General features: G+C 36.6%; 1 protein-coding gene across 9 annotated transcripts in view; it reads right to left on the minus strand.

The window, feature by feature from the left end:
• The window catches only part of Ppp1r12a (protein phosphatase 1, regulatory subunit 12A), a 133,155-nt gene that overhangs the window by 65,035 nt on the left and 54,254 nt on the right, over window positions 1-13,866 (minus strand). For all 9 annotated transcript variants that reach the window (XM_005374363.2, XM_013517877.1, XM_005374361.2 and 6 more), the window contains one exon: window positions 1,798-1,916. In XM_005374363.2, the coding sequence (XP_005374420.1) occupies window positions 1,798-1,916 (119 nt within the window). The remainder of the gene's footprint in view (window positions 1-1,797; window positions 1,917-13,866) is intronic.

Genomic DNA, 13,866 nt, shown 5'->3' on the forward strand with positions numbered 1-13,866 from the left:
AATTACAAAGCAATTACTCCCATTTCTAAGTGATGTTTATACTGTATCTAATTTATATATAAAAACAAGACTCAAACTTAAAGTATACCTGAAGGGAAACTTGTGAATTTAAGAAAAGTCAGAAAAGAAAAACCCTTTTCTTATGAATAATAATAATAAAAAAACTGACTAGAATATACAGACCTTGCTTAATTCATCAAAAATTCAAAAAACATAAACATCCCCCTCAACTTTACAGTACTATGTATTAGGAGACTTGTTTTCTAATTTCAGTACCTCTTGACTAGTTAGTTATGGTGAGAAAGCACCACCTTTTTGGATGACAAGTTAAAAACGGGATAATGAATATACACTGGTTAAGTTTGTACTGCCTTATTAGATGTATTATTTGGGCAAGACATTTAACCTACGCTATGCTTCAGTTTCTTCATTTGTAAGATGGAAGTGATGACAGTAGCTATCCCACAAGGCAAGAAAAGACAAGCAGAATCAGTTTTAGCACAGGTAAGAATAGTTAACATCTAGTGTTTACTGCATATCTAAGCATTTGACATGCACGGCATTTAATGACTGTTCCGACTTACAAGCCATCTTTTTTCTATGTATTTCTGTACACCTTGTTTATAGAGCCTCAATGTCCTTTATTTATACAGTGCTGTAATTTTTGCTGATTGCATTGTACAGCACAGCACTGTAGTTTTATGTTGTCATACATTACAGTACTGCATACAAGTTATGCAAATAAAAACCAAAATCAAGTTTGAGTTTCCTTTGACCATTTCTTTGTTCTGAAACCGTACATACTGCATATAATTCCTCAGTTAGTGACCAATTCATTTAACAACCTACTCAGAGGAACAGAACTCTGTCATTAAGCAAGGAATGTCTGTATTAATACTTTAGCACAACTCCAGTGTGTTTATGGGGAAACAACTTGGACCCCCCTCTTTCTTACATACCTTCTTGGCCAAACCTTCTAAATTCATAATAAATTCATAATAAATTCATAATAAATTCACCTCTAACCTACTACCAATCAGGTCCAAGGTAACTTTACCCTGACTGAATTATTACAATTACTTGATTATTCTCCTACTTTACTTCTGATTTTGCCTCCTTACAATCTATTCCCAACACAACACCCAGAGATCCTTTCTAAAAGTCACTAAGTCGTGTTACTCCTCTGCCTCAATCCTTCCAATGGCTTCCTGCTTCATTCAAATCAAAAGCTAACCTCCTCCCAATGGCTCACAAGGCTTTCTATGATACAGCCTTCCGCTGTTTCTGTGTCCTCAACTCCGAGCAGGGTCTTCCTCTGCTCTGCCTGCTCTAGTCATCCATGCCCACTTGCAGCTTCTCTAAACCGTAACAGGTACTTTCTCATCCTCGATGCTTTCCAAACTCCAGGACGCACTGTTTCATCTCATTCAGACCTCTGTCTAAATGCTGGCTTGTCAGGGAGGTCCCCTTAACCACCGTATTTACATTTGCAATGTGTAACAACCACTCTGTGCACTCTCTCCTCTTTGCCTGCTGTATTTTGCTCTAAAATATTTATTTCCACATAACTTTAAGCCCGAACTTGCTTATACTTTCTTCACATTTTTAAAATACTAAAAAGAGTTAAGAACAATTTATTTTTAAAAAATAGAATCACTGTGCAAATTACTGATGATTTTTTCATTCAAATTATTACCCTTCAATGTTCACAAATACTTTTACAGGAAAATGAAAGTATTACATTCTTTCTAAAGCAGTTTTTACTATTTTTCTCACTTAGGGGGCTTTGTGCATTACCTTGCCGGTTAACTTCATTCTGAAGCAGCTCTTCCATTGCCTCCTCCTCCGCAATATCTAAAGGGGTGTCTCCTTCACTGTTGACAGCTCCTACATGTGCTCCCTGACCAATCAAAAACCTGTAAAATCAAAGGAGAGTTAGTTAAGCGAAGATAATACACGCCTTCACTGAAACTTTCACTATCTCCAAGTGTACTGATTTCTTAATTGATCTCCATACTTCTACTCTCATCACTATCGACAGGAGTTCTTAATCTGTGGTCCATATATTAAATTCACAAGTCCTAAAAGTCCAATTTTGGCTGGGAGCAGTGGCACACACCTGCAATCTCAGCACTCTAGGAGGCTGAGGCAGCAGGTTCATAAACTGGAGCCAAGCAGAAGCAACTTAGCAAGACCCTATCTCAAAAACTAACAAGAGATGAGCTCAACATTCAACGCTCAGCACCACAAAAGCAAAGCAAAGCAAAACAAATGAAACAAAGAGTAGATGTATATCACAAATATTGTTTTCCTAATATTCTGTTAAATAAATTCCAATATCACTGGCTTTCAAATTTCAAATTAAACTTGGGTGGCAAAGTACAAATACATTTTATTTATTGAGTTAATGTTATTTTATCTTGTCTTAGACATTTAAAACATAGTTCTTTTTTTTGGTACCAGGAATCAAAGTCAGGACCTTGCCAGGCAGGCACTGTGCTGCTGAGCCCCAAACACAGTTCTAAGAAAGTATGCAGACGGATTCCTCAAACCTACCAAAGGGATCCAGACACAAAAAAGGTTATCTCTTTCCTTGTGTCAACTGCACACTCCCAAGAGTCCCTTATTTATCAACCTTGCCAATGTCAATTACCAAATTAAGAACTGGTTTAATGGCTTTACCACGCAAGAAGAAAACACGTATGGCCCTTAGTGATGTAGCCGTGCTTTCTGCTCCAACTGCACTCTTTCTCTATCACGATTTGGGCTGCAGTAAATATGAAACTACTTGTGGTTCTAGATCAAGCCAGTTTTGTTATCCCTGATTTTTCTTCTCCATATATATATTAAAAAATGGGCCTTTAAAAATATTCCTAATCAATTTAACTCATCTGTATTTTTATAGACTATATAATACGAAGTCCACAAAGGTGGGGCCCAGAAGTCATTTATGCCTCCCCCTCTAGTATCATGTTCTCCCTCCAGACATGATAGCTATCAACAGAATGGGAAAAATCTTTCCAGTAGCCTTGTTATTAATTTATACATATGCATACAGCCACATAGTCATTTTTATAGAACAAACAATAATGGGATCACTATAATGAACTGGAATGCAATTTGTCCCTCCTACCACCAGAAAAATATCTTATAGTAGGGCTGGACCATACTCTTTTGGGGGGGGCAGTATTGGGGGATTGAACTCAGGGTCTTCACATGGAGCTATATCCCAAGCTCGTTTTAAATTTTGAGACAGGGTCTTGTGACATCACTAAATTGCCTAGGCAGGGGTCTAAATTTCAATGCTCCTACTTCAGCTTCCCAGAGTACTGAGATCACAAGCATGCACCACCCCTCCTGGCTGGATCATTGTTATTTCATACTATCTTCGTAACGCCCATGCTCTTTAACACACATCTGGTATCATCATTCTTTACAAAGTTCCCCAGCACAGTGGAGATAATATGACTTGTCACTGCTTTAATTTGTATTTCCCACTGATGCATGAGGCTCAACTATTTAGATACATTTACTTGCATTTGTATTTCTCCCTTTGTGGACTGCTCATTTATGTATTTTGCCTGTATTTCTAAATGTGTTAATTAATTCAACAATAATCAGTGTTTAGTACACTACATGCCAAGAATACAACAGTAAGCCAAAATAGACAAATTTTTCCCCTCAATAAGCCTAGTAAGAGTTAATTAACAGAAATAAATATAAAGCCGGGTTGAGTCTTATGACAGAAAATTATGTGGCACCTCCAAGTAATTACAAATTGTGTATCTTTCACTTGAAGTCCTTGAGGCTAAATGTGTTTAGATTTCAGATTTTTTTGGAATTTGGAATGCTGGCATATACAGTACCAGATATCATAGGGATGGGACCCAAGTCTAAATAGAAAGTTCACTTATGTTGCAGGCCTTTATACAGATACCTATAATCACATCCTGAAGGTAATTTTACACAATGTTTGTAGTGTGCCTGTGTTTTGACTGTGACCTATCACATGATGTCAGGTGTAGACTTCTCTACTTTAACATCATGTCAGAGCTCAGATTCAGACTCCAGATTCTGGAATTTCAGATTAGGAATGCTCAATCAGCAACAGGAAAAACTGATTAAGTGAAGTAAAGAAAGGACTGTTTGACAGAGTGATGGCTTGTCCTGGTTAAAGGAGAACAAAGACTACCAAAGCCCTACGACAAAAGTATGTCCATAGGGGACCCAGTACGTTTTGGGAGAGTAAATGAAATAATTTATGTATCTGTATTGGTTCTCTATAAGAGGGAGATTGGGCAGGTTATGTATTAGTTGTTTTGAATATTGGTGGGGAAAAGTATATTGTGTTATATAACTTTTCTCTAGTTTATTTTGTAAATGTGTACAGTCCGCAAAAATAGTAAGCATACTACTGTTAGCCAAACATTTTCACAATACACTAAACATTTTTAAGATCTCATGCAACTTCTACTATAGATTATACTTCAATTAAACAACTTTTTGTTTTCATAGTTTTAAAAACTGTAATACAAACCTAAAAGAATATTTCACTAAGTACTGCAAATAAATAAATGAGTGTAAAGTAGTAAAATAAGCTGTAACTGGATTAAGAAATTGTGCTATACTTCAAGTTAATAATTTGTGAACTATTCTGGTAGGCAAAATCCCAAACAATTAGAAATATTTACATAAAAATTTTACTTAGGTGTGAGAAGTCAAACGATCTAAAGTCTGAGAATAAAAAGAGTATCTCAGAGTTGCTGCAATGTGTGAAGTAGAGGAAACTAGATGAAGCACAGCTCAAGGAATGTCATCAAGGCCACACAGATAGTTCAAACTGCTATAAACAGGAAAGACAGTAAGAAAAACTAAAAAGGGTGTTAAGTTCCGAAGACTGGCAAGAAGTGGGCCTGGAGCTGTCTTTAAAAAAAAAAAATGAAGATAGAATCGATAAGCTTTTCTCAGTTCTTCTCGTAGGTTCAGTTAAAACTCCAAACGTACAAAAAGCTGTATGAAAGGTGGAGAAAAGAAAGGAAAATAGAACAGCTAGAAATCTACAGACCTAAAGAAGGACACAGTGATGAAATATTCTTGTTTTTTTTAGTCTTTGGTCCATGCTTTGAGCTGAAAAACCTAACAACCCAGATGTGCTGACAAGTACTGACAGAAAAGCTCTAACAAAAGCCTCATCTCTAATCAAATACTAGGATGGGGACACATTAACTATTCTATCTCAAATACTGCAGAGAAAACCCTGATCACACTCAGTCACACCAGCAAAGGATTAGAACCCAGTCTCCTGTCCTCAGCAAGGCATAATGCAGCACCATAACACACCGGCTGTGATGGCATCAGATTAGGTCAGGTCCAGTCAGGCTTCTATCGGCACAAGATGCTCGGCTAGCCCTCCCTCCATCTGCAACGTCAGTGGGAAGAAGCCAAGACTTCCACTTCTACCTAGGAGGAAAGAGAAGCTCTTGCTCCTTCCTGCTGGGTGATGTCAAAAGAGACCTAGGAGAATGAATACTTTCACCATTGCCCAGCAATACAGAGGCCTTCCTTCCCAGTCCCTCTTTTTCCCTAGGGTATCAGTGGAGGCTATTCGGGGAGTAGTAGTGAGGCCTTTACATCCCTCCTGGCCAGAGAAGTATCACTGAAGGCTTGGCAGAGAACCAGAACTTCCTCTTATTCTGCAGTATCAAAACAACCATCCCATCTCTGGTGTCTGGAGGCCAAGAAAAGGACCTGAACCTCATCCCACCCTGCAGTAATGAAATGGCACCACCCCGTCTTCCCCTGCTGGATGCAGCAGGCCCAAACAAAACCAGCTCACTTAAATTTAAATAAGATCTGCACTTTCAGAACATAATAACCAGACATAATAACCATAATAACCAGATTTTACTTGAAAACTGTGAAGTTGTGAACTAGATAGATCCAAATGAAAGCAACAATAATATTAATACCAAAGATGGCAGATATATTAATGTTAACATTATCTGCTAAAGATTATAAAGCAGTTATCCTAATGTTTTAACAACTATTATTCTACTTGAAAGAAATGAAATAGAAAATCGTATCAAAAATCACAAGTCTGCAAAGAAACAGAAGATGTGAAGAGCCAAGTAGAGAGCTGAAACATCCCAGTGCACAGGCTTTAAAGAGCAGAATGGAGAGACAGACACATGAATCAGTAATCTGAACGAAACAGTAGAAATTTCCAGATCTGAACACAGAGAAAACTGATTAAAATAAAACGAACAGGGTCTCTCAGGGATCTATGGAACTATATAACACAAGACCTAACATTCATGCCCTCAAAAATCTCTCGAAGTAAAAGAAAGAGGGGATGGCTAGAAAAGTATTCAAAGAAAAGATGACTAAAAACTTCCTCACATTTGGCAAAAGGAGCAAACCTGAACTTCAACAAGCTTAGCAAACTCCAAATAGGATAAAGAAGTCCATACACCAAGACAATCAAAGAGAATCTTGAAACCAGTTAGAAAGAAGCTACACTGTAGAGAGGGGGAAGCAATTGAAGGACAGCAAGTTTTTAAAGCAGAAACCATGAAGGCAAGAAGTGGCACTTTATCCAGTGCTGAAAGAAAGTAATTTGTTTTTAGGAAAACTTACAGGTCTCATGTCAGAACTTTTGTTTGGATTTTTACTGTTACCTAGTACTTTTCAGATCAATTGAATAATTTTTCTGTTATATTAAACGAAAGAGTTTGTCCCTTGATAAAGTATTTGCACTAAAACACACTAAAACCAGAAGTTACAACACACTATCAGTTGACAGAGAACTGTTCTCATATATTGAGTAGGGGGAATTTACTCAGCCACACAGGAGTCCAGTGTATCGCAACGAACTTCTCTTGTGGTCTTACACACTGCTTCACTTTTGCTCCAGCAGGACTCTGTATTGAGTCTACATGCCAGGAAGGGACATGAAATGGGGGTTGGAATCACTGTGGTTAATCCGAGCATGTTGGAAACCAAGGAAAGGCTGCAAGTCGTGGTATGTAGCCTGTGAGTCATTCGTGAGATCAGTCACAGCTACTCACGGCACTTCCACTGCAGTTCAATTACGTGCACTGCTGGAGCCACATATGTTGAGCTTAAGCACTATTTAAAAGATCTTGCTGGGTGTTGTCCGAAAATGCTGTTGATACTTTTTGGTAAGGTTAAGAAAGCACCAACATCAATAGCTGCAGAATGTTATCAGTGACTTTGAAGAAAATCCCAAAGCAATCATGGAAAAGTTATTAAACAATGTTGAATCAATAACACTGTAAATAGCACAGAGACTGACAATGTCTGCAAAAAAACCCCTATGGGACATAAAAACTACATAAACATTTTTAACATTTTAAATTCATAAACAATGTACACTGTTATAATCACGACATCTTAGATTTGATGAAATCCAGTTGGTATATTATGTAATATACCCAAAACATTGCTGGTTTCCCACTGCATTTTTCCAATTGGCATCTCAAATTAGATCAACCTAAAGTTACTTTCTATTACTTTGTCTCCTCCTCCTTCTTCTAATTCTGCTCTTTAAATTCCTTAATAAGTTTAACAGAATTACTTTCCCATTACAAAGAAAAGAAAGGCAGAATAGTACAGTGCCTAAAAGTAAAGAACTACAAAACTGTCTTGGTTCAAATCTTGGCTCTGCCACTTGCTATGTGTCATTTCTATCTATAAAATAAGCATTTTTAATATAGCTCTATCCTAACTTATTCCAACTCCAAGTGGAAAACTGTCCACATTTACAAAAGCAACTGTATATTACACCTTCACCAGATCTGAGGAAGCACTCCACAACCAAACACACTAATGTTTTTATTAGAAATAAATTTGGGGGCTGGGGATTTAGCTCAGTGGTACAGCATCTGCCTGGCAAGTGCAAGGTTGTGAGTTCGGTTCCCAGTACCAGAAAAAAACAAACAAAAGAAATAAATTTGCTATTATGTGATAAGATTACAAATAGGCTTATATCAGTTCTAGTTATGGTTTGTTGTCATCTGAGCCTATCTGAAACTTATCATTTAAAGCTCTTTAAAGGCTGGGGATTTAGCTCAGCCGCAAAGCGCCTGCCTGGCAAGCGGAAGGTCATGAGTTCGGTTCCCGGTACCAGAGAAAAACCAAAAAAAAAAAAAAAATAAAGCTCTTCAGAGTTTGGAGTAAAGAGTAAGGGACGGTGGGTAGTAGTAGTCCATTTCTGAGAGATTGCTAGGATGACTAAAATTATGCTAACAGATTTGGAGCAGTAAAAAAGCATGTAAACACTTGTTGAACATTAGCTATTATCATGACCACCACCTCTCTGCCTACTTATTAACTACATCCAGTGACTCACACCAACCCTTCTCAAGTTTATGGTACAAATGTTTTTTCTGATTACTCCACTTCTTCACTATTCTGGCATTCTTGTTCAACCTCCTTACTCTGTCAAGGAGAATCTTCCTAAAAAACTAGCCTGACTGTCATCACATTTTAAAAAATGCATCCTCACTAAAGGACAAATTCAGCATGACATTTAAACCCCAGCACACTGTGACTCTCCATGTTCCCTTAATGTCATCTCCTTAAAAATCTATGGCTCCAAAGAAGGCCTTTTATTTAATGCAATCTGGATGAGTATTTGCTTGGTAATAATAACAAAAAATTATTAAACTGGAAAATACAGAATCATATATATGTAATTAATCCATTAACTTCAATATATAAAAGAGATGCAAAATAATTTAGTCATTCTTCAGTGAAGGCCAGACCTTTTCTTTGGATAACATCCCCAAGCTGCCTTTCTGGCATATACTATATCTGTAATGCCTTATCTAAGATTTCAAAGTATCTGCAGTGTGAAGCACTATTTTTTTTTTTGGTTTTTCTCCGGTACCGGGAACCAAACTCACGACCTTGCGCTTGCCAGGCAGGCGCTTTTGCCGCTGAGCTAAATCCCCAGCCCCGTGAAGCACTATTAATAAGCAAAGCAATCTCCTTCTGGATTTTTTTCAGTCTTTTAGTTTTCTCACCCACGGCTAATTTAACAGCATCACAGGTCTTAAAAGGCCTTGCCTTTGCACCTTTTCTAAGTATTCAACTTAGTTATCATAGCAAAAATTTCTTTTTTGCACTGTTCATCTATTTGGAGGCCATCCAATTAGATTACACAATGCTAACAGGCATTCACAGGCTGAGAACACACTCAGCTAAGTTTTTGTAAGTTTGCAGTCCAACTGATGGAAACAGGAGTCGGCGAACTTAGCAGGAACATCCTATTTGTTGCACTGTTCAGGGTACCAGTCAGTATGTTTTTTAACAAAGACAAAGTAAATACAAGTTAATACAGTGAAGGCCAATTAAGAGAGTTTTACTGCATGTTAGACTTTCCTATGCAATTAGCTCCAAACTCCCAAAGGTAAAAACTATACATCATTTAATGTAACAGTTAATATCACTTCCTCTAGAATCTCTTTTAATTGGCCTAAGCAGAATTAATCAATTCCTCATTGTTCCTGATATATTTGCTGGTCTACTTATTGTACTAAGTATTAAGAGTCAATAGACTTGACAGGTACCATAAGCCTGACACTTAGGAACTATGCTGCAGTCTTTTTTGCGTCACTGTCTAACTCTGCTATTAGTGACAGCTGTGATATAATAGAAAAAGGCCATCAGCAGCTAAGTCTCAAGAATGAAGATTCAATTCAGATTATGCAAAAAAAAATAAATATTCTCATACATTTCCTTTAAGAACTGAATGAGGATATATGTAAGAACACAATTTGTATAGTTTTGGGCAAATGTATCTAAAGCAAGGTATTTTATTTTAAATAAAACTTCAGTAGTTTCATATTGGATTTAGTTTCCCTTTCTGAAACTTCCCAAAATGCATGCTCTATTGAGTTTGTTAACAAGGTATCATTCTTGACAAAAAATATAAAATAAAACAGAAATTCACTGATTTTCCAACTTTCTTGTGGCCTAACCACCTGTCAGTGCAAATATGAGACAAGATTACTCAATTTCCACTGCCCCTCTCATCTAGGTAGGTGTGCCCTGAAACCAAAAGAGGAGAAAATTCTCTTTATTAAATAATACAGAAAAACCAAGAATATGTATTTTTTCACTAGTAACCAAAAATTGCTGAAACAGTTAATTTAGCTATCATTTAGTAATTATAAATATGTGCCATATATTGTACCAAGTGTCTTATCACATCCAATATAATTTTCACAGTAAGTAGGAAATGATTAAAATATTGCCATTTTATGGATGAGTAAATAGAAGCCAGTAATTTACCCAAAGTTACCAGTAATTTCGTGTAAGATTTAGTTGAAACTATGCAATTCTTCAGCTTCAGCTCTTAATCACTACTATATATCAAAATGTTGCTTATGGAGGTGGGGGAGTTTATTTTCTTAAATTTGGAAAGAATTTCTGAAATTCTTGAAATTTGTATTTTTAAATTTCTGTTTTGAAAAGCATCAGAAATAACTACTAAATTTCAGATAGAGGAATCAGCAGGTACAAAGACCGTTAAACAAGATGCACACCTTGTTTAAAGGCCAAGACGAGAGTGGCTGCAGCAGAGAGCCCAGAGAAGAGCAGAGGACAGAGCCACAAAGTTCGAAGGTGATGGGGAAGCAAATCATACCCTAATAGGACACCAGAACGCTGGCTTTTGCCCTGGAAGCTGCATAGATCCATTGGAGGGCTTAGAATAAAAATCTGATGTTAGCTAGCTTGAAATATATTAAAGGATCGTTCTAGCTGCTAGGAAGAAAACAAATGGAGGAAAGATGACAGTTATTCTTAGGAGGCAGCTGCAGTAAGTCCAGGGAAAAACAAGTGTTCAGGATCAGGGAGAAATAAAAGAGGCGATGAAAAATACTTAGACACTGGCCATATTTTGAAGGTTGAGCCAAGAAAAGTCTTAAGGATTCTTTTGGATATTTATGAAATAAGAGTTATAATGAAGGTTCAAGCCATAAGCAAGCCATCACAAGTATCTGAAGTTAACATACCCTTAAACAGCCAAATCTTTAAGATGAAGTGACAAAGCTAAAGAATCTTTTTTACACTGTAAATATGACTATGAATATGTCACTGAATGCAATCCTTTAAGCATTTTATGAGACACAAAACCTTCAGCAGCAATCACATTAAAATTACTGCAAACATGAAGAAAAACACTGAAGGTACAAATTAATCCAATCTATTTTATACTACGAAACCATACAATGCTAATTTAATACAATGCTAATTTTCCTCATACTAAATGATATACTACACAAGAGTACTACATCTAAAAATCAGTATTTTATATTCAACTATATCGTGATCTCTACAACGAAGTTTAAAAAAGAAAAAGTGAACTGGAGAAACGGTGTGATATTCTGTCACTTACCTAAAAGGGGAGGATTACTAGGGGGTGGGGTAGGATAAGGTCTTGTTATGTAATTTAGGTTGTTCTTAAAATCACTACATAGTCCAGGCTGGCTTTTAATTTGTAGTAATTTTTTTGTCTCAGTCTCCTAAGTGCTAGAATAACAAGTGTGCCATCATGCCTTGGCTGGATTACTTATTTTGAGTAATATTAAAAAAGGGAACTGAACCGGGCATAGTGGCGCATGCCTGTAATCCTAGCACTCGGGAGGCTGACGCAGGAGGATCGCTGCAAGTTCGAGAACAGTCTGGGCTACAAAGTGAGCTCAAGGCCAGCCTGAAATGCATAGTGGGACCCTGTCTCAAAAAGACTGACTAAATAAATAAATAAATAAATAAGTAAGTAAGTAAGTAAGTAAGGGAACTGAGATAGAACATAAATTTTTTAAATGTATACCTATAGCGTATGGGAGGAATAGGTGGTAGACCAGCTATTCATAATGGAAGCTGGTATTTTTATACAAATTATAAAACAAAATTAAATTTTAAAATCTCTTAAAAATAAATAAAATTAAACAATCAATCTAACTGAATGTCTACTCCCTAGTGTAACAATGAGAAAAATCTATTTCAAGTGAAGTGAATCCATGTATAATACGACATTACAAGTAGAATATACAAAAAGAAAAATTACCAAAACAAAACGAGTCAAAACAAAAACTTCAAATCGCTTAATCACTTTGCTATTGATGATGGTATCAAATTCAGTCTATGTACATGTAATTTATGATGAAATAAATTAGTAACTATGCACTGTTTTAATCTTATTTTCCTGGTAATAAGATGAGGGAGAAAAGGCAGTGATTAAGAACTTAAAAGGCTAAAGAGAATTAAGTTGGTGCTGATTCTGAACGAAGTCTAATCCAGTGGCAGTGAGCATTCTCGGCACCCATTCCAGAGAATGGCACTTCTTGGAGAACTGTGGAATCTAAAACAGGGGTGGATATGAAAGATGTGTGTGGAACAGCCTGTAGTACTAGAAAGAAAGGATACTTTTTTTTTGACAGTCTCACTCTGTAATTCGGGCTAGTCTTGAACTCACTATGCAGCCCTGTTTGCTTCAAATTTGAGGTGTCTTTCCTGCCTCAGGCTCCTGAGTGCTGGAATCACAGGTATGTGCTACCAACCCTGACCAAAAGTAAGGACACTTTTAAAAACCATTTTATTTGGTCCTGTTTCAAGGGCTTACACATCGACTTAGAGAGATTCTCAGTGACCAAAGATTGCACAATTCATTAACCAGTAGGGATGACTGCAATGGATTGAAACACATCAAATATGTTCAAATACATGAGCTCCTAATGTTATTGAATTGCAAAAAATAATTATTCCCCTTTGAAGGTAGTGAGTCAACTCTACTTTAAATATCAGTACAGTATATAAAGGGAAGAAATAATACAGCCTGTCTTGCCAATAAAAATTGTATTATGTGTACTAACCAAAGAGTAGATAGGAGATAGTTTAGTTTTTGTGAAAGAATGAAAAACCAAAATGCTGTCCTGCATTTTTATCTGATTATTTTCTTCAAAAGACTTAATTTTCAGTGTTTTGCACATAGTAGTCTAAATTTATACTTTAGTTAATTTATGGTTATACTGCTTTCACTAATTGACGGTTACATACTAGAATGATGAACTGCATACAGTTTATGAGAAAGCAGAACAATAAACTGAACACAGTTTATTTGGCCCTAATCATTTGTTCTTTCTAGTACAGGTTTTGTACTGTTACATGAAATGACTGGGACTAGTGGTGTTTCTGATTTTTGAATTCTGGAATGTGTGTATATAACTTTACTAGTTGAGCATCTTGAATTTAAAACTCAAAAATTTAAAATCCTCCAAAATCCAAAACTGAGTTTCATGTTGGCATTCAAAAGGTTTTGACTTTTGGAGCATTGCAGATTAGGGTTGCACAACCTGTATGTGCAAAATCATAGTGTTTAATTTCATTTTTGACCCAAAGACAAAAACACTGACGCCATAGTGTTTAGGGAAGAATATAACTTGACGTGGCAGTGACAATTTTACACTGCCTATACTGGTTTGCTAGAGCTACCATAACAAAATATCACAGTCTGGGTGGCTTAAACAATAGGAAATCCTTTTCTCACAATTCTGGAACATCGATGTCTGAGATTAAGGCATCAGGTTTGGTTTCTTCACAGGCCTTTCTCCTGGGTAGTTTCCTGTTTTCATCCCATCCTCTCCACCCAAAGAGCCCTGGTATTTCTGCATCCGAATCTCTTCTTATAAAGACACTAGTTAGGCTGGATTACAGACCACTGAAACAGCCTTTAATCATCTCCTTAAAGACACTATCATATTTAAATGCAGACCATATACGGTATATGTGTCACACCAAAATAAAGTCATATTGTAAGATACTAAGGGTTAGGGTTTC

This window comes from Chinchilla lanigera, unplaced genomic scaffold (genome assembly GCF_000276665.1).
Source record: "Chinchilla lanigera isolate Chin_1 unplaced genomic scaffold, ChiLan1.0 scaffold00004, whole genome shotgun sequence".
Classification (NCBI taxonomy): domain Eukaryota; kingdom Metazoa; phylum Chordata; class Mammalia; order Rodentia; family Chinchillidae; genus Chinchilla; species Chinchilla lanigera.